Source organism: Barbatula barbatula, assembly GCF_947034865.1.
Source record: "Barbatula barbatula genome assembly, chromosome: 7".
In the NCBI taxonomy this organism is placed as follows: domain Eukaryota; kingdom Metazoa; phylum Chordata; class Actinopteri; order Cypriniformes; family Nemacheilidae; genus Barbatula; species Barbatula barbatula.
The window spans coordinates 9643200-9664996 of NC_136770.1; the positions used below are offsets into that span (position 1 = coordinate 9643200).

A 21797-nucleotide genomic window follows, 5' to 3' on the forward strand; every position below is an offset into this window, starting at 1 on the left:
TATCAAAAGTCCTGCGTTTTGAGATCTTAGAGAATGGGTTAGATGGGTTGTAGTGTGATAGATTGTTACACCAGCAATGACGCACATCCAAGTGGCGGAGGTTCACCCATATAAATACCCACAAACTCAAGCTAAATAAATGAATTCAGCTTACCACCCAGGCACACTTGATTCACCCTGCTACATTTGTATACTGTGGTGAGCTATATGAGATGAATTTTAATGCACTTATGGTTTTTTTTGTCCTAATGTTGCTCCAATTGCTTCTATTGTTTACCTCTTTGTAAGTCACTTTGGAAAAAAGCATCTGCTAAATGATTAAACATGAATGCAAATGCATTGTTGCAGAGGGGATGCAGATGACTTTAACTCTTGTCCTGAGGAATGTGTATAGATTTAGGAAACACAAATATCCTTTGCTGTTACACATGTTCATCTCCAAATAATTGTATAGGCAAAAGGTATGTTAGCTTGCTAATGTGAAAACACATTTACACATGTGTGTCTCATAGACTCCAAAAAATGCACTACTCTTCTAATGTGTGATGCAGTGTTTCCTGTCACTGTCTCCACGTCACTATAAAGATGTTTCCTTAGCTGAGCTTTTTCAGCTGCACTTGAACACTTACACTTATCAAAACAACCCAACTGCAGTTTGATTGATACTACAGTTGAAATTCACACTAAAAATAAACTGAAATTGATCTTTACCTATAGATTAGCCTGTTCCTTACAAAAGTCAAGTATTAAATCAATGTAAAATTCCATATAATTACATTTCAGCGTTAGTGCAACACTCTAAGATACCAGATTTTAAAGGTGTCAAAAGTAAGATTTATTAAATTTTTTATATTTATTAAAATGCAGGAACAAGGGAAGAAAGTATTTGTTTTAAATTATTTAGCTATAAAAAATATTTTTTCTAATCTTCTGTTCAAAGGAGTATTATCATTAAATACATTTGCAAATATTTCTGAAAACTTTTTGGAATGACATGCATCTTAATCCAGTTATTCAAGAAGGTTTGTGGCAATTAGGGTGTTTATATGCCAGATGTGTGCCTTCCCCCACCTGCTCCATGCAGGCCCTGCTTACAGTCAGCATACCAAGCATAACACATCTGTAATATTACTGATTAATCTAAGTTGTTATTACTGATAAATAAGAAAAGCAGCACCACTCTTCGCCCCACCCCTCCTACAGCTGTTTGGGCTGTGACTTCCTGTGCTGAGCTCACATGCAAAACCTCAAGACGAGACAACGTAGCCCACGCCTCAGCCTAAATTGTATCTAGTGTGAAGTGGCTGGTGCTAGAAATGAACGTTCTTAATACTAAATCTTCACAAAATATCACACAAAATCGGCACACAGCAGCTGAATAGTTAGATTCAAGGGCAACTGTATGAGAAAACATATGTTTACTCTAATTAAAAGTCTGAGTACTTAAAAGGTTTTGGTTATTTGATTTGGGACATTTGATGATTCATGTTCAAGGAGATGTCAAATGAAAATATCATCAAACTTTTAGATCCCACGTTTCATTTTGAAACCTGTCTAAATGATCAGCACGCCCTAAGTTCACCTGTTGTCAAATAACAACTCTTTCTGTAAATAGGTCATATTTACAGCTTATAAAGACAGATGTGGTTCGCATAGCATAGTAAGCCGAGCATGAAGTCACCCATTTGGGTGTAAAACAGTATTGTTATTACTCACTCTTGTATCTAACACTCAAGGTTTATTTTATCACTTATTCAATCTTTAAGGACATAGAGTGCAAGATAAAGTACAACTGCTTTTAGTCTTTAGCTTTTTATGTGGGTGGGTTAGATTCACGTTACAATAAGGATGGTGTGTTAATGTAATGTGTAACATATTGTACCATGTAGCATATTTTGAGTAAACAGAAAAAGCAGCATATTCACGCCCAAGTAGGCGATGTTGGGAGGTGGTGGGTAAACATCTCAGTCCCTTAGAAATTTGACCGTCAGGCCATTTCTTTAAATTAAGCACCATCGCTTTTAATAAAGCACCATCAATGCGAGTAAAATGCTACTACAGTGGCCATGTGTACTTCTAAGCCTATAAGGAAGACTACTGTCGTCCTTAGAACAATATAGTTTATATCTGACATTTGACCAGATCATAATCTCTAGTCCTGCACCACTTTATCAATTTCCGTGTATCAGCCACCTCTGAGGTTGGCAATGTATAGGGTCTTGCCAAAAAATGTGGGTTCCACAGCTCTGGGCTTATACGATTATCTATGATAATATGTTTTTGCGAGAAAACACAACTTTTCTCCGTTTTAGACTTCTGCCCACAATGAGTCAGCGTTTCATCAACAAATTAGTGCGTCTAACAGCAGTTTTTTTCTAACAGAGTCTCTTTTGTACATTCAAGACCTCCTTTATCATGTGGATTAATATCTTTAGCAATCCTTTTTCAATTATTTAACATTTTTTTGTTTTAAAAAACGTCTCTGTCCCGCCAGGGTAAGGGCCCTGGGGGGGCGAGCGGGTCTGCTGACTAACCTGCCTTAAGTTTTCGCTACCAAACGCACCGTTGCGTGGAGAGTGCTGCGGAAGTAGCATGTCACAACGTCAAATTGAGGCTGTTGCATGCTGTGGGCACCCAGGGAGAAGGAAGCTCTCCTGGAGACCAAGTGGGTACCAGGCCCTTTGAAGGGCCCGGCTTAATGTGGGACGTGGTAATGATCATCCCATGCGGCTCGACAGCGATCGTGTGGCAGGAGCTGCGCCTGATGTCCTGGTTCGCTTCTTGGTAGAGAGTTGATGTCCTCCGATGACATCCTTCCACGGTGGCTACCTGAGGAGGAGGCACCAGAGGTACGGAGGGGGAAGGCTGCTGGGATGTAGACACCAACTGGGACCTCGACGTCCTAGTGGGGACCGGGTCGCGGCGGAGAGGCTGATGGCCTCCGTCTGCTATTTCGTCGAAAGACTCTAAAGCCGGCGGTGTCACCAAGTAGTCCATGTTGTGCGATGAACATGTGATCATGTTTAGTTAAACATCATATACCAGACGTTAAACAATTTTCATTGTTACAAAGCAGCTGTACAAGAAAACATTGACTATAAGCAAAACATATAAGGTTATGCAAGTCAAAACACAGGTCAAATATCAGACAGACTATAAATTCCTATATGAAATGTTAATGAAATAAAACTATAAAATTCTATCAGCCCCCCCGGCCAGGCAAATCCTATCCTTTATTTTAGTTATGTTTTCACCTGTCCCTCATTTGCCCTGTGTGTATTTAACCCCCTAGCTTTCTATAGTTCTTTGCTCTGTGTTTGTAGGTTAGTACCCTGGATTGTTGCCATACTTTTGTAATTATGGTGAGATTTTGCTTTTGACACATTTTGTTTACCCGTTTTGAGCTATTGGGATTATAATTTTTTATTGGGAGTCTTTTGTTTGCACCCAGCTTCTGCCCTGTGGATTTACCCTTTTGCTGTGTGTCATTGTCTTCATTATTTTATCATTGTGGAATATATTTTTGCCTGGAGTATTTTTGCCTTTAATATAAAGTTCATTTCCGGTATCACTGCGTCTGCCTCATCTTCATATCAGCAGAGTGATAGAGAGAGTGAGAATGAGTAAGTGAACCCATGAACCATGACAGTAATTGTAAATGCCATTGTCCATAAATCCACCTTCCTTATGCAAACCAAATGATAAGCATTGCGCAAATCCAGCTTGGTGAATATTGAAGCTCCCTGCAACCTCTCGAAAGCTGAAGACATCAACGGCAAATGATAGGTATTCTTTACCGTGATGTTGTTCAGCCCTCGGTAATCAATAAAAGGTCGCAGGGGACCATCATTCTTCCCTACAAAAAACCCTGCCCCTGCGGGAGAAGAGGAAGGGCGGATGAACCCAGCTGCTAGAGAATCAGAAATGTATTTCTCCATGGCCTCCCTTTCGGGAAACCATGGCCTTTTCCTTCAGGTCCAGGTACTCCTCGGGCACGTCTGACAGGTTCACCGACTCATCCTGCAAAGCAGAAGAGCACAACGATGGACAAGCAGACTACAGGCATGAGGCATAACACTGCTTGTCCCATGCTGCGATGGAACTACGGCTCCAATTCCTCAGGTTGTGGAGAACAAGCCAGGGGTATCCCAGGACTACCGGAACAAAGGGAGAGTCCATGATCAGCAGGGTAAGTTTCTCAGTATGATTTCCTAAGGTGATCAGCATGTGTGTCCTGCAGAATGCATGATGGCGGGAAGTCTCTGTCCACCGAGTGTGTTGACCGAAATCCTACGGGTGAGTGGAATCATAGGAATCTGAAGCTGTTGAGCCAGTCTATAGTCCATAAAGTTCCCCTCTGCTCCGGAGTCTAGTAAGGCCTAGTAAGATGAGGATTTCTCCATAGAGAGCCCGCCCGACAGTAACCTCAGTTCCACTGCCGAGCCTGGTCTTTTACCAGACAGTTCGTCGGGAAGTGACCCGCATTGCCACAATACAAACAAAGACCCTTGCCCCCTGATGATTCCGCTCTTGCCGGGAAAGCCAGGCTCTGCCCACCTGCATAGGTTCAGCCTCCATCGTGTGACTGACTGGGTTAGTGAATCTGGTGACGTCCGGCTCCGAGCTCTCGAATCTCGGAGGGTTGGACAGCCGCTGATCGCATCGTTGAAGGCGGGCATCTACTCGAAGAGTTAAATCAATAAGTCCATCTTACCACCAACCCGTGCAGGAAGATATCCCACTGCGCCTCCTCGTTCCACTTACTTTCTGCTGCTAAGGTGCAAAACTCATTAGAATAGCCAGATATGGACCGGGTCCCTAAGTAAAGGTGGATTCAGTAGCAAGGGTGAAACAAATAAGATTTATTAGATAATCCACTCTGGAAATCAATAACAGTCTGGTAGATCGAGCTCTCGGTGTAGTCCTCTTAGGTAGACAGCAGACCTGGCCGTAACCATGATCTTGTGAGTGAGATCCAGTGCGAGAGCCACAGCAGCAACCCGGAGAGGCGACTGTGTCCCGTGGGTAAGATCCAACTAGAGAGCGCCAGAAACCAACCGGAATAATAAACCGTCTGGGAATAACACCACTGTTGACTCAAGCCAGGAGATAGCGAAGGCCAAGAGATTTACATTTACATTTATTCATTTGGCAGACGCTTTTATCCAAAGCGACTTACAAGTAGTATTATACAGTGGCACATTACTGCAGAGCAATCAGGGGTAAGGTGCCTTGCTCAAGGGCCCTTCAGTCATGACCTCCTGGCACTGAGATTAGAACCGACAACCTTCTGATCACAAGCCCAACGTTCTAACCATTAGGCCACAGCTGACCCCGATAGCGAAGGCCAAAAAGACGGCGAAAGCGAAGGCCAAAGAGACGGCGAAGGCCAAAGAGACGGCGAAAGCGAAGGCCAAAGAGACGGCGAAGGCCAAAGAGACGGCGAAGGCCAAAGAGACGGCGAAGGCCAAAGAGACGGCGAAGGCCAAAGAGACGGCGAAGGCGAGGCCAAAGAGACGGCGAAGGCGAAGGCCAAAGAGACGGCGAAGGCCAAAGAGACGGCGAAGGCCAAAGAGACGGCGAAGGTCAAAGAGACGGCAAAGGCGAAGGCCAAAGAGACGGCAAAGGCGAAGGCCAAAGAGACGGCAAAGGCGAAGGCCAAAGAGACGGCAAAGGCCAAAGAGACGGCGAAGGCGAGGCCAAAGAGACGGCGAAGGCGAGGCCAAAGAGACGGCGAAGGCGAAGGCCAAAGAGACGGCGAAGGCCAAAGAGACGGCGAAGGCCAAAGAGACGGCGAAGGCCAAAGAGACGGCGAAGGCCAAAGAGACGGCGAAGGTCAAAGAGACGGCAAAGGCGAAGGCCAAAGAGACGGCAAAGGCGAAGGCCAAAGAGACGGAAAAGGCGAAGGCCAAAGAGACGGCAAAGGCCAAAGAGACGGCGAAGGCGAGGCCAAAGAGACGGCGAAGGCGAGGCCAAAGAGACGGCGAAGGCGAAGGCCAAAGAGACGGCGAAGGCCAAAGAGACGGCGAAGGCCAAAGAGACGGCGAAGGCCAAAGAGACGGCGAAGGCCAAAGAGACGGCGAAGGCCAAGAGACGGCGAAGGCCAAGAGACTAGTCCTCTTAGGTAGACAGCAGACCTGGCCGTAACCATGATCTTGTGAGTGAGATCCAGTGCGAGAGCCACAGCAGCAACCCGGAGAGGCGACTGTGTCCCGTGGGTAAGATCCAACTAGAGAGCGCCAGAAACCAACCGGAATAATAAACCGTCTGGGAATAACACCACTGTTGACTCAAGCCAGGAGATAGCGAAGGCCAAGAGATTTACATTTATTCATTTGGCAGACGCTTTTATCCAAAGCGACTTACAAGTAGTATTATACAGTGGCACATTACTGCAGAGCAATCAGGGGTAAGGTGCCTTGCTCAAGGGCCCTTCAGTCATGACCTCCTGGCACTGAGATTAGAACCGACAACCTTCTGATCACAAGCCCAACGTTCTAACCATTAGGCCACAGCTGACCCCGATAGCGAAGGCCAAATAGACGGCGAAAGCGAAGGCCAAAGAGGCGGCGAAGGCCAAAGAGACGGCGAAAGCGAAGGCCAAAGAGACGGCGAAGGCCAAAGAGACGGCGAAAGCGAAGGCCAAAGAGACGGCGAAGGCCAAAGAGACGGCGAAGGCCAAAGAGACGGCGAAGGCGAGGCCAAAGAGACGGCGAAGGCGAAGGCCAAAGAGACGGCGAAGGCCAAAGAGACGGCGAAGGCGAAGGTCAAAGAGACGGCGAAGGCGAAGGCCAAAGAGACGGCAAAGGCGAAGGCCAAAGAGACGGCAAAGGCGAAGGCCAAAGAGACGGCAAAGGCCAAAGAGACGGCGAAGGCGAGGCCAAAGAGACGGCGAAGGCGAAGGCCAAAGAGACGGCGAAGGCCAAAGAGACGGCGAAGGCCAAAGAGACGGCGAAGGCCAAAGAGACGGCGAAGGCCAAAGAGACGGCGAAGGCCAAGAGACGGCGAAGGCCAAGAGACGGCGAAGGCCAAGAGACGGCGAAGGCGAAGGCCAAGAGACGGCGAAGGCGAAGGCCAAGAGACGGCGAAGGCGAAGGCCAAGAGACGTCGAAGGCGAAGGCCAAGAGACGGCGAAGGCGAAGGCCAAGAGACGTCGAAGGCGAAGGCCAAGAGACGGCGAAGGCGAAGGCCAAGAGACGGCGAAGGCGAAGGCCAAGAGACGGCGAAGGCCAAGAGACGGCGAAGGCGAAGGCTAAGAGACGGCGAAGGCGAAGGCCAAGAGACGGCGAAGGCGAAGGCCAAGAGACGGCGAAGGCCAAGAGACGGCGAAGGCCAAGAGACGGCGAAGGCCAAGAGACGGCGAAGGCCAAGAGACGGCGAAGGCCAGACGCCACCAGCACACGGTAAGAACCAAAACGACCTGACAACAAATGACAGGAACTGAGAGCTTACATAGTCCTGCTGAAATGGGCCACAGCTGACTCCAATCAAGTAATCTGCACGACACGGACAAGCGCATATCAGCAGAGTGATAGAGAGAGCGAGAATGAGTAAGTGAACCCATGAACCATGACACACAACTTCATGAAGTATATTACACTGTGCAAGTGATTTTTGGATATTTCACAACAAATTCTTCCATATTGTGGCTTCAATTATGCGCAACGTGTATAAGAGAAAACATTAAAATGCCCAACGGCTTAATATATTATCATGGGGCTTGGAACAGATGTGTAGACCATCACTCCGAGGTAACGTACCAAATACTGCGGCGTTTGGACACTAGGTGGCGCTATAATAGTAAAAATGGCAAAATTGACACGTCTTTGGTTTCCTAAACAATTTTGTATCACGTGACATTTGACATTTACACAAACTATTGATATAATATGAAATGAAATGGCTTTTTTCATACAAGTCTATTATAACCACAAAAAAGAAATACTAACCATCTCTGTAATTTTTTTGGATGTGAGTGAATATCGTCCATCGTGGGTGTGATAGGGTGCGATTCCTGAGCCTAGTCGACGACGGCAATGATGCCTAAGGGGCCTTAAACTGCTCAAACCGAATAAATGCTGCTCGCAGCTTTAATTTTTGTTTGTCTCTAAGCCCTGAGAGTAAGATAAGTTTTCCTCTATAGTAGCTACTGTGTGTATAGAATTTCTAAAAAAATATCATTTAGAATTTTAAAGATTGACTTATAATATTGCATATAGGATATTTATCTGTTTGTCTGTTTAAAATTTTACATGTGTTTCTCTCTCCTTTATCTTAAATGTGTGATTCTCAGTGATAACACTGTGTGCGCGTGTGTGTGCGCATGTGTGTGCGTGTGTCTGCGTGTCTGTGTGTGTCTATGTGTGTTAGTACGTGTGCATATTGTGAGTGTGGAGTGTGTTGTATGTAGGTGTATTTGTATGGGTTTTTTGTGTGTCTATCTTCTGTGTTTTTACCTTTTATTTATTTTTACTTGTATAACCTTATACGTTTTGCTTAAAGTCAATATGTTTCTTGTACAGCTGCTTTGTAACAATGAAAATTTTAAAAAGCGCTTTATAAAGAAATTGGACTAACAATGGTGTCAACTACTGTGGAAATTGTTTTTGTTAAACATTCAGGAGATGTTCCAAATGTAACAAAATTACATGCGTATGTACATAAAGTGTATATGGTTGGAACATAGCCTGTTCACACTGAAATAATATTAGGTGATATCAAACTTACAATTGCACTGGCTGTGAGAGTCTACAAATACATAATGCACACATGGACATATGATATTCCTTCAATTAGTCTTAAAACATTATTGTAACAAACTTCTTTTGGGAATTCTAGTTTGGATGTTAATCAGCTGTTTCTTGCATTATTGGAAACCACCTTCTGCAAAGTTTCAACTTCAATTTATGATGATGCTGAATGGGCACAATCTGCTGCCCATCAATATTAGCCTCTAGTACGGGAAGCTTCTTCAGTCTTTTCTACATAAGCGGCAATGTTTTTGCCTTATCTAAAAAGAAAGTTTTTAGTTTTTTATTTTAAAAGCTTCAACCTTCATTGTCAGCGAAGTGTTCATCAGAGAAATGATGCAACTGAGCTGTAACATGGTGCAGATTTGCTGTTAGCAAGTGCACAGAGTTCCTCTCAGTATGGTAATATATAACAAACAGCTTTTGAAATCTGAAATCTAAAGTTGTAACTTTTAACATGTATACAGTAACAGTAACATGTATACTGTTTACAGTAAACTAACACAATCAACTGTATTTCCATTTACTAACATGAACAGAGATTAATAAATGTTGAAAAACTATATTGTTTATTGTTAGTCATGCTATTTAATGCATTTAATAATGTTAACAAATACACATTTATTGTATAGTGTAACCAAGATTCTAAGTAACTGTAAACAGAATTGTAAACCACTGTAATAAAAAACAATTCAATTTGATTTATGTATTATTAAACCATTAGTAAACCATTTGCTTCCACAATATAGTGACATAGCTGACAACACAGGAACAGACAAAACTCAATGCAGCATCTAAGTATGTCTGTGTCTGTACGGGGACTCTTTGACTATCTCTTCTTGAATCATATTTAAGGACCAGAACTTACTGTGGTATAATAAATTGCTAGACTTTTAATCCCTTTCCGACAGAGGCAGATTCCTCACTGAGGTGGGGGTTATGGGACAATCCAGTGATGTCACCCTAACAATGTGTCATCCATGCCTGTTGCACAGTAGTTGTTAATACTGTTCCTATTCACAGTTTAAGTAACACATGCAGTATTGATCAAGGGTCCTTTATGTCCTCGCCGTACCCCACTTGTCTAAGTGGGTCACATTTTTTTGTGTGGAATGTGTTGGCTAAAAGATTTCCACGGTTTTGCAGTAATTATCTCATGCACATGTGGTTGGGTACTGCAGGGGGCCATGGTAAATTACACATTTCACTACAAATTCTGGGATGCTTTTATGGCTGTGCATTATGCATAACCACATTCAAGTGCCTTAAACAACCATTAAGTGAATTGAAAAAGTTGATGCTGATCTTTGTTTTTAAGTTCAACACGCTCTTTGTTTGGCAGTGATGAATCAGAGATTGTTGTAAAGGGGTCCTAAACTAGTTAAGAGACTTTTCCTGTTTGGTTAGCAAAAGTGTTTTAGTTGTGATTGCATCTGGGCAAGATATCCATGAATTTCTCTTAAGGATAATGTTTTCACGTCAGACTAAATGTGTAATGCCTTATCATTTGTAAGATGCTTTGAAAAAATTCATCCGTTAAATGAAATATTAAAATGTGTTTATGACTGGAACAGTTATGCAATGATAAGTGAAAATATGTACATCCAAATAATGCTGTAAATAAATACCAACTTCATTTGGTAGTAAACCTTAAATCAGTGAGTGTATATCATTTTACATTTCCTTTTCCATGGTTACATATATACTGTACAGCACATAGAGCAAACATCATCACAGACAAACCATCAGATAATTCGTACAAGCTTGACCGTTACTAGCTGAATGCAGTTAATTAATCCTAAATTTGTGGAAACAACTTCATTAAGGAATTTCTTGACCTAGGACTTTTTCTACCGTCTACAGAAAAAAAATAGTTCACTAATACATTTGAATCAAAGCTGGTAAAACATATTAGTAGGTCAGAAAAATCAATTTATTCCGTTGATTCAATTTTCTCCTCAGGCCAAAATAACAAAGTAGGTCAATCTGTGTTAAACTGAGGAAAGAAAATGACATCTGCCTCTTTACAACACTATAAATGCATTTACAGTATATGAGTTGGTGTTAAAATTGCATTTCCCATTTGCTGTCATCAGAAGGTCAACAATTTATGCTTCTCTTTTGACGGCTAAGACTTCTACAAGAAATGAAGAGCCGTTCCATTTTAGACAATAGATCTGTACCATCTCTGTTCCCACACAAACTAGCCAAGAAGATAGAGGCAAACTGTTTTTGGAGCATTTTTTCATGTCTTGTTCAATTTAATTAAAAAATATTTCTATAGGTTGCATCACTGCAAAGCAGCTTCATTGAGAGAAATCATTTAAAAACAAAATTAAAACAATAAAAATTTATTAAATATATCTTACTTATATAATATATTACAGCAATTTTATTGATTTCATAGTAAAAATATCATCTACAAAAATGGCATTTGTTTTTCTGAGACTAACGTTTAGTCAATAAATACGATTACAGATACAGATATCATATCAAACCAGACATGCCCCTAAAGCCCACATGACAATTGCTCTTAACAATTTTAGAAAGTTAAAAAATACTTAAAGAATTTGAAATAAGTCTGAAAAAGAGCGTACCATGCATAGAAAATGTGCAATAATAGGAAAAAACGTCTACTATTATTAGAATATAGTTGGATCTTGTATGTTCAAACAACATTTCCTTCAGGGTAAGTATTTAAAGTAAAAACATGATTTTAGTGTAAAAACACTTTGATGTAAACGGAGTAAATTGTGTACACACATTTTCGTCTAGGTTTGTTCTTTTCTAAGGGAGCGGTTTTCATGAGGTATCTTTTTGTGAATACATTAAACATTACACAAGGTACCGCATAACAAGCATTTCACAAGAAGAATAAACATAAACTTTGCATTTAGGTATACTTGCAAAAAACAGGCAGAAAAAAAGGTCACTTTGGGGAAAAAATTGAGGAAAAAACTTGTCAATCGTGTCAGGCAGTAATTTAAAGAATGTTGATCAATACACACTTAAAAAATAGAAAAATAAATGTCTAGGTCACTTATCAAAGCAAATTTGGGACATTGACCATCTACCTGCGTTGTCCAAAAGGTCATATCCCTTTGCTTTCATTAAAGAACACAACAATTTGAAACATTGTCCCAACATTCTTAAATTACATGGATTGTTAGGTTTCGCACAAAAGTGTGCAGTCTTAACCAGCCTTAGTGCAAGCAGTCATTAAACCAAAAGGGGAATTTTTTAAAAATTACTATAAAGGCAAAAATTTGTCATTATTTCATCTCTGTTTTTCAAACCATTACAAAGAGTATGCACAATAGCAATTCAACATTTTTAAAGTCATGTTTTTAAGCTAAACAGATCCAAAAGAAAATCATGTAAGGTTCTGTCACTTTTTTCCATCTTAATATGATCTCCATCCCACAACCATTTGAATCTTCATCATTTGAGTCATACCATAGGGTCACAAGCTTCAGAAGTGTTTGTGTTTTTTCCCACCATTTACTTTTCCGAAACATTGGAAAGATTCTCATGTGTTAAGATTACCTTGGTAGTCATTTACATAAGCAATTTATTTAATCAAAATGTGTTTAGTAAGTGCTAATGCTAATGCATTAATGTTACTTTCATGATAAACAATGCATCACACAAGCATTTTTTATCATGAATAGACTCAATTAAATCAATATCTTTATCACTGAATCAGTCATTTTATGACAAATTATTCTGCAGTACTGTGTTGCATGTACGCTAAAATTCTTACACTTTCCATCAAAGACCATCAGATGTTTCTGTGTAAACGTATTAACAGTACAGACCAGATCCCCCACCTGGACCCATAAACGAAGTTATCCAGGAAAGTTTGTAAGGAAAGTAATTTGTTTAGCTATACATACTGGTTTTAAAATTGACCAGACAAAAAGTAATGTGATGGTAGTCAAAGTTGGCACTTATACCAAAACTGAGATGTTTGGTAACATTAAAACCAGCACGGTTGTACATAATATGGTTTTTGGTCACTACAAAAGAGAGATTAATCTGAATAACAATAATAGTTGTGTAAAAAGCATCATATTGGGTCAGAGCTGTCTGGTTACTGTAAGCCTTGAGAGATAAGAGGTGTGAGACCAAATGTGATTATAACTCATTTAATTACGACTCATCATTAAAAAAACCCACCAAAAACTATACTATGCCAAACATGCTCTATAGAAAAGTTATTTACATTTCAGTGTTTATGATATATTGATACAATACGTTAAAACAGCTAGAGAAAAAAATAGCAAGTGCGTATCAATTCCTCCTAACAATGGAATATTCCTCCTTAATATCACTCATGCCTATACAATAAGAAAACACCCGAATACACTAAAAGCTTAAAAAAGATGTATCTGCTAAATGTCATATAAAAAATGTGTCTGCCTTAAAAAATAGCAAATCATGACAAAAAACAAAACTTACTCGCCAAGCCAGTGCAAGCATGCTCGACTGCTTAGTCATCCCATCCGATAGATCAATTTTCTCTGAGATACAAATGAATTGAGTTTTAGGTTATACTGTAGAAACTACCACTGTCATCTAGCCTATTCCGCTTTTAAAATGACACCTTGTTTTTTTGCCGTTGGATAACAAAGCAGCGACAGATTATAACAGCACTCACTGCACAAGTTTGGTACACTGCAGACACGAAAAACAAAGCAATTGAACTTTCTATGGTAGACTATAAGCAAGTTTTTTTAATTATGACATACCTCTCCCACAAAATTACACATGTATTCTAAACATCTCTAGCTCTGCAGTCAAGCTGACATATTTTGAGGACAACTTAAGTGTAACATCTTCAAATAGAAGTTCTCTAATTTCAAATGTGCGAAAAAAATATTAAAACTGTTGCTCAAGACAACCACACAACTTAAATTACAAAGCATTATTTGAGGCTGAAACAACACAAAGCTGCATAATATTTATGAGCCTAAAACAAGAATCCCATATTTAACTCCCAAATGTGTGTGCCTTTTAATGTGTTTACACCCCAAAGAAGTTAAAAACTACCAAACTCTTTGACTGCGGAAACCGTACCATCTAGTACGCACAAAATGTACAACTCGACAGGTATGTTTTAGTATCGCATAGATGCGCAAGAAGATTAATTCGTCAGTGGAATTTATATAGATGCGTACGAGTCATTTGGCATCTTCACTCACACCAGTAAAGAAACGGTACTACACTGTCAGCTTCCTTGACATTAAAACAAATTACAATATTTCACAATTCGAATTAAGGGTAACGGTATTCGCGTGCTTTATTAAGTAGTAGGCCTACATATATACACTCAAGTATATACTTTTCTAAACACACCAAATTTATAATAAAATACATCAGATCAAATAAAACTAGAGTTAAAATCATTAACGAGATTACAGTCGTTAAATAAATCCGGTTTTCAAGAACAATGTCTTAATGTTCATATATCCAAACAAACCCTTATGTCTACTGGCCCGCAGGTCCACGGCATTGAAGAAATAGCATATCAAATGGAAAAAAAAGTGTTAGGCTACTGAAAATAAAACAATAAGAAAATAAGCTAAATATGTCCGTTTGATTAATCGCTCCAGATGTGTTCTGTATTAACTAGGTTATGGTAGTGGGTTAATACAGGGAAAGGCTACGAACGGACACTTTGCTTATGTCATGAAATAGCAAATTAGTTCTGAGTATTTTGAGGCCGGGCTAAAGAGAACGTACGTAAGCCACTTTCTCTGCCCACGTGACTGTGCCTGTCTGGTCGCGTCCATCAGTGAGGAGAAAATACATATTTAATGCAACTATTTTTTTAGCTCAAAATGAAAATATGATAGTTTCCTCTACATTGTAAACATCGAAAAGATAAATACTACTTCCATTATTTGAGTATTACCCTGTACATTTAATGTATTGACAATAACTAAAGAAATCAAACTTTACAGAAAAACAAGACACTCCCCTGTCCTCTACACATGGTATGGCTGCCAGCTCAAATTCCGAGAATTGAGCTCTACTGATTCTTAGAACAGGGGTTCTTAGAAGTGGTGATGCAAGAAGTTTCTAGGAAAGCACTACCAGGTGATTTTTTTTACATTCTTCTTTTTTCTTGCGTGGTGTTGCTCGTATCCACACATGTTCGTTAGGCTGTTCATTTTTTCTCTCTTTTGTTGTAAATTGTTTTTGATTGTTCGTTAGGATGTTCCGTGGACAGATCAAATTTTTAATGTAGACATGCTTGTTCCCCTGATTAAAATGCTTTTGACTGTAGTTCTGCGAGGACAATAGCTATGTCCGTTTTCTCAGTGTGGGGTCATAAATACTACTGGGATACAAAATCCAGACGTTGTACAAATCCAAAGAACGGTTAGACGCCGACTAATAGAACATTGTAAATACATGGAGGATAACTCAAAACTTGAGTTTGAGCACATACTGTAACCTGCCACCATCGCGTAACTTGTCTAATACAACCAATATACGTAGGCGATTCTTTAATTTCTTGTTAATTCGGTTTGTTAAACAACTAACGTTAGTGCTGAAAGTGAAGCTGGCAATCGCATTTGCATTCGCCCTCTTCATTTTGGCATTTTGGTATCTTTGTCCTGTGATAAACGCCGTGTTCTGGATTAGGTCAGATTCTAAGATTAGATGTTTTATAATTTGTTTTATTGATCGTATGTTTGTGGCTGAGTTTTTAAGTATTTTTGATATTGTCAGTAATATTATTGTTGGTTTTGCCACAGTTGGAAAACAAGAAGCATGTCTAAGAAGTGTTTGAAATGTAACCATTCAAAGCTCTCATTAACCTGTTGAAATTTGAATTATTAACGATTAATTGCAACAAATCTTAAGAAATAAATATTTTATACATTGCATATTTATTTGTGTATATATATCATAATCTATACATAAATATAAAAATATGTATTTACAAGTACAGTATTTTTATTATTAAATGTATACACGCGTGTATATACACACACACATAGCTATTATACACAGTACGCCCTCATATATAATGTAAACAAAAACGTTTATTCTGCAGATCTTGAGTATTTGTCAGGACATGCAATAAAAAAAGTTTGCAGCCCTCGACAGTTGCTGTCACTTTGTAGCAGCGTGGGCGTAACAGAACATAGACTAAGATATAATAACGAAGGGTTACATACAAAAAGAACTGTATGCATAAAGTGTGTTCTGCCATAGTAACACTCTTCTGAGATGTTATGTTTTTGTTGTCTTATGATTTAAGATCACTTAATGCTTATGTGGAAGTTACCCATGAACTTAATATTGATTAGTAGGCGAGAGACGTTTTGTGGATGCTAAACTTGAGAGATGGCGCTGTGCTGTTGTGTATTTGTGCTCTGATAGATATTAAAATGAACTTTTTTTGTCCATTGGTTAAAATCCCAATATAATAATCAGTTTTGGCACCATGACATCGCGTGGGTTTATTAGTGTTTTGTAAATTCAAATGGTAACAAAATCTCTGATAATTGAACGTTCAACATGTGAAAAATCTCCGCCTAACTATTAATGTCATTTATCTTAAACTGCATTTGTGCCAAAGTGTCCTAACAGTTGTGAAAACTTTATAATTTGATATGCTTTTCACAAAATTGGAAATAATGCTGTCAAAATATTAAAATATGAATTTGTTTACAGTAAGAAATTAATGGGTAGTGTTTGTTGAACAGTTTATTATGCTATTGTTGAACTCATTCCCAAAAGTCCACAGACCTATAAAAAACATTTTCTCATGACTCGAGTGTAAATTCGCCTAAACGTCTAAATCGATATGCACATATTCATGCCAGAATACGAACATAGAAGTTGCTTTTAATTGTAAATGTAAATACAGTTCTTAGACCTGTTGTCTGGTTATTTTTGATAAGCCCTCTACTTCACGTGAATTAACAAGACATTTTTGTCGTTTGTCGCCATCTATTGGAGAAGTGTCTTTGCAAAATTGACAGAGCACTTAAGCAATACAAAGATTGGTCCGGAAAATGACTCTAAGTTTCGTTAATGTCCATTGTTTTGAGAAAATTTCAATAATGCAATGTATTTTAATTTAATATATTCTGTTTTCTATACCCTTTTAAATTATATTTTTTTCTTTGGGACTACTTTCTATACTATTTACTACTGTACGTGAAGTTGCAATAATGCAAAGTTGGTATATAAGTACATTTACACTGAATAAACAAATGTGATGCATCATAGACGCAGGCCTATTTATTTGCCAATTGAGAGAACATGTAGAAACATGAAAATATAATTTATATTTCATTTTTAAGTTGAATGAAAAATACAATTAGGAGAACTGAATGTAAATTTACATTTATTGTTAAGTATCTTGTAATATATGGTTCACTTTGTTCAAACAGATTTTGTAAAAATGTCTTGTGCAGCTGACAGCTGCATTCAGTTCACGCGTCATGCAAGTGATGTTCTTCTCAACCTGAACCGATTGCGTAGCAGAGATATCCTCACAGATGTCACAATTCTGGTCAACAGACAGCAGTTTCGAGCACACAAAACTGTCCTTATGGCATGCAGGTGAACTTTATATTTTGCATAACATATCCCTTGTATTGACAAGGACAAAAATTGATGTGAAAATGTGATAAAAGTTTAGCAACATGTGACCCAAGAACTTCACTTAATTTCAATTTCTCCACAGTGGGCTATTCTACTCAATCTTTACTGGCTCACACAAATGTAACCTGAACGCCATCAGTCTGGACCCGAAGGCTGACCCAGAGGGTTTTGCCATTCTTCTTGAGTTTATGTACACTTCACGTCTTGCACTAAAGGAGAGCCTCATAATGGCCATTATGAACACAGCCATATACTTGCAAATGGACCATGTTGTTGACACCTGCCACAGATTCATGAAGTCCAGGTATATTTTGCTTTCTCGTTGACAACCTAAATGCTTAAAGACATGTGAATGTAAGAGAATGCTGTGCTTGAAATGAGATGCATTTTTCTATAATGTTGTCCATGTTTTCAATACAGTGACTCCTCCACTAAACTGCCTAGAGAAGATCTTCTGGTCAGCCCTCTGCTTTTACCTCGTAATGTTCAGAGTTACAGACCCCATGAGGTTGTGGATAACATATGTGTACGGCCAGCAACGTTCAGAAATGTAAGACCCCACGATGTTTGCATGTTTAATAGGGTCAATGCTCCTAGCAGCTCATACCTTTATGGACAGTTCATGCAGGGTTTCCCCTTTCCACTTTGCAAGCTGACAGAGGCCAAAAACGCTTTCTCAAAAGGAGGCATAATCCACCAAAAACACTGCTCTCCAGCTGATTACATCAATCCTTTGCCGCCTGGCTTCATCTGTGGCACCACCGACAGTAATATTGGCTCATTTTCCTCAAGGGGGCTGGAAAGAGATGAGGAGATGAAGAGGGAGATGTTGGAGGGTGTGGTCCAGTCAATTGGCATGAGCTCCATGAACCATGGCTTTCTCAGCCTGGCCCGAGAGCAGCAAAGGGAGACTGGGAAAGAACAGATTTCCCTGGCAGAGGAACATCTGAGCCACCAGCACTACACTATGGGTGTATCCTCCAATGGACGTAAAGGCCTGATGAGCAGTCCCCAGAGCCCACATAAATCAGACTGCCAACCAAATTCTCCAACAGAGTCGAGCAGCAGCAAAAATGCTACCCTTGCACAGGCCTCACAACCTTTGACCTCTCAAGGTACACAAGACCTTTCAGCTCGTTATTGGAAAAAATACAAGTTCATTGTACTTAATCGGAGCACAAACGAAGAGGATACTAATCCTCGTGACCTTGGAATACATTCCCCACAGAGGCCAGACTTGTCTGCTTTCCTTTATCATACTGATGTCGAGCACCCAGGTTTGAAGACAACAACAAAGATCAGTGAGCAAGGCGAGGAATTTACTGTTCCTGTAGCCAGTCACTTTAACAATATCATTAACAGGTATGATTTTTACATGTGGTATTCATAAAGACTTTCTTTCAAATTTACCAAATTGGTGTCACGTTAAGGTACTTGGCATACAATTCATTATTTAAATGATATAGTTTAAGTCTGTGTACCTCAGAACTGCAGGCTTAGGAGTATTTTGTAGAACAGTTCTCCTCCCACCACCTCAGCAAAGCCAGATCATTTTTATCCATTTAAATCCTCTTAAGGCACACAGAGGATTTACCTCTTAGCAGAAACGTGTGAAATTTATAGAAATATAAAAGTGGGGTGAATTCCAAAGGCACCATTTGCTTCAGCCGAAATAACTAAAATATGATGTTCTTAGCAGATCGATGGAAGCATCACAGAGGAACTGCGACAACCACTCTCCTCTGTCTATGAAGCACTTAAAATGTTTATCCTGTGGCTCAAATACTCCACAGCACTCTGACATCTGTCCCAACACATCTGCCTCACGTCTGGTCGAGGAGATGCATTCGGAGTACTCAGATTCAAGCTGTGGTGAGATGTTTTTCCAAATAGTTTCCTATGAACCCGCTTGTGTGTTTTAAAGCAGGATGTTTTAGGTTGGTTGATTTATTTCACTTGTCTCACAGAAAATGGAACATACTTCTGTAATGAATGCGACTCAAAGTTTGCAAAGGAGGAAGCCTTGAAACGGCACACTCTTCAGGTTCACAGTGACAAGCCATACAAATGTGACCGTTGTCAAGCAGCGTTCCGCTACAAGGGTAACCTAGCCAGTCACAAAACCGTTCACACCGGTAAAAGGTTTTCCACTGCAATTTTTTTAGCAAATACAACTGTCATTGATTAATTCTTGCTGTATGATTTGCTTCTCTGTTGAGTTACTTTCCCTATATTTGTACCACAGGAGAGAAACCATATAGATGCAATATTTGTGGGGCTCAATTCAACCGACCAGCTAACCTCAAAACCCACACACGAATTCACTCAGGAGAAAAGCCATACAAATGTGAGACATGCGGAGCCAGATTTGTGCAGGTGAGTGCTTTTCACTACTTTGAGCAATATATATTCACACAGACATAGTCAAAATATATGGACTTTGTTTCACAGGTTGCTCACCTTCGTGCTCATGTTCTGATTCATACTGGAGAGAAGCCATATCCATGTGAAATCTGTGGCACTCGTTTTCGCCACCTGCAGACGTTGAAGAGTCACCTGCGAATACACACAGGCGAAAAGCCCTATCACGTAAGCAGAAATAAAGTGATTATAATGAGCTATATTTGTGGGAATACAGCCCATGATATACAGTGTTGTTTGAAAAGATTCAAGGAACATTGCTTTCTCCTCATTGTTTTGTTCTGAATTGTATTTATTTATTTTTAGTGTGAGAAATGCAACTTGCATTTCCGTCACAAGAGTCAGCTTCGGTTACACCTCCGTCAGAAGCACGGAGCAATCACCAACACCAAGATCCAATACCGCATGTCCTCTACAGACCTTCCAGCTGACTTGACGAAGACTTGTTGAACTAGCATACAAACAAATTATTGTGCCACACTGTTGATCTGAAAAAAAACTTGGCAGGATAATGCCATTCTAAACGGGTTTCCTATACATTTGAACGTAGAACCACACATGGTTTCTTGAAGTCACTTTATTGTTTATATTTAAATATTTGTATATATTATGTATGTTAGGAGTGTTTATACATTGAGTTGTAAACAGCTTTATTTTGTTGGAAGATAAATGGAACGTATAAGATTTAGATCTGTTTTTTGAAAAAAAACACAGTATTTTACATGAACAGAATAACTTTTCTGAAGGTATTGGGGGATTTTAATTGATGGTTGTAAACTCTTGTAAAGCAGAGAACTGTGTCTATAGTGTTTTATATTCACGCTGTTACCCAGGTGTATGTTAAAACCTATATCTTGTAAGAGAAACTTCTAACTGTGACTATAGCATTGAAAATCATACTTTTGACAATGATGGCTGCTCTCTCAAAAGGAAAACATGCATGAGGTGAGTTGTCACTAATACAATTTTATTATGAAGACAAATGCAAAAATTGCTCTCTGCTGGCAGAGCTTATATGGAACATATGCATTCAAACTTAATAATTGGTAATAATTATTTAAAAAAAGGAGGTACTTCTATATTATGACGGATATATTTTGCTTCAGTGGTATTTGTATAGAAATGTGACTTTTTATTTCTTTTGGTAAGTGAGGGTTTACAGTTGTGTTGTTGTTCTGCAAGATAAAGTTATACTATTGTCTTTTATTTTATGTTTGTGTATACACTGTGTACTCAAGGTGCCTTTTCAATGAATTTCCTTTTATTCAGCCGAGCTCTACTAAGGTACAACTGAAGGGCAATGCTCGTCCTCCTTTCCGCCCTTTTAGTGTAGATGTATGAGAACTTGTTTTTATCACAGAAGGACAGTGCACCTGAGTATTGTGCATGTGTTCTTTTTAAACACTTTATTATTGTGTGAGCTATACATCCTCAGGATGTGTTTTGGTTTTGGACTTTTTAAATGCATTTAAGCTTATTGTATGATATAGATGTATGGATGTAAAATAAAAGTCTTGAATTTCTTTTCTTTTGAGTTTATTTCAAATAGAGTAGATTCATGTAAAGTCTACAGGGCTTTAGAGAAGCACCTAAAATGTAACAAATTTATATTTAAATATAAAGGCTGCTCTTAAACAATAAGGCGGCCATTCTTTGCATGAACACAAATAGTTAATTTTGGCTAAATGAAAATAATGTATATTTACAAATGCATGTCTTTTTCATGAATAAATGTTTTAGTGTAAATTATGTCAATTCTTAAATTTGGACATTTAATTGAAAGGTTACTTGGATTAACAAATACATAATAAAATACATTTAAATACATTTAAATTTAAAACCTAAATCCCATTGCAGACATTAGATGACCATAAATTGATAGTTTTAGGTGAATTAAAATATTATAAATAAACAAACGGATGTGTTTTTTTCTTCATTAAAGGAATATAAATTGTTCATGTTGTACATGTAATAAGTGCAAGGTTCTTGGATTAA

The 21797-nt window shown here is 39.3% G+C and overlaps 1 protein-coding gene across 10 annotated transcripts; it reads left to right on the forward strand.

Annotated features, from left to right (window-relative positions):
- The first annotated feature begins 14798 nt into the window (after positions 1-14798).
- Positions 14799-21326, forward strand: bcl6aa (BCL6A transcription repressor a). Of its 10 annotated transcripts, none has more exons than XM_079460144.1 (10): positions 14803-14852; positions 17168-17339; positions 17464-17685; positions 17802-17931; positions 18001-18743; positions 19078-19253; positions 19349-19516; positions 19627-19757; positions 19833-19970; positions 20109-21326. In XM_079460144.1, the coding sequence occupies exons 1-10, from the start codon at positions 14822-14824 to the stop codon at positions 20250-20252; spliced, it is 2055 nt and encodes a 684-aa protein (XP_079316270.1). In that variant the 5' UTR covers positions 14803-14821; the 3' UTR covers positions 20253-21326. The 10 variants fall into 10 exon arrangements, 8 of the variants coding, with proteins under 8 accessions (XP_079316266.1, XP_079316267.1, XP_079316270.1 ...); XM_079460145.1 differs by having other exon boundaries at positions 19081-19253; XM_079460146.1 differs by having other exon boundaries at positions 18034-18743.
- Positions 21327-21797: the final 471 nt, after the last annotated feature.

What these genes read in the sequence shown, in the direction of transcription:
- bcl6aa (XM_079460140.1), top strand. Translation starts at nt 14,822, where the DNA reads ATGCAAGAAGTTTCTAGGAAAGCACTACCAG. An exon ending in TTCTAGGAAAGCACTACCAG is followed by an intron (nt 14,853 to 17,167) that starts GTGATTTTTTTT and finishes TTGTTCAAACAG; the next exon opens with ATTTTGTAAAAATGTCTTGT. An exon ending in CACAGATTCATGAAGTCCAG is followed by an intron (nt 17,686 to 17,801) that starts GTATATTTTGCT and finishes TTTTCAATACAG; the next exon opens with TGACTCCTCCACTAAACTGC.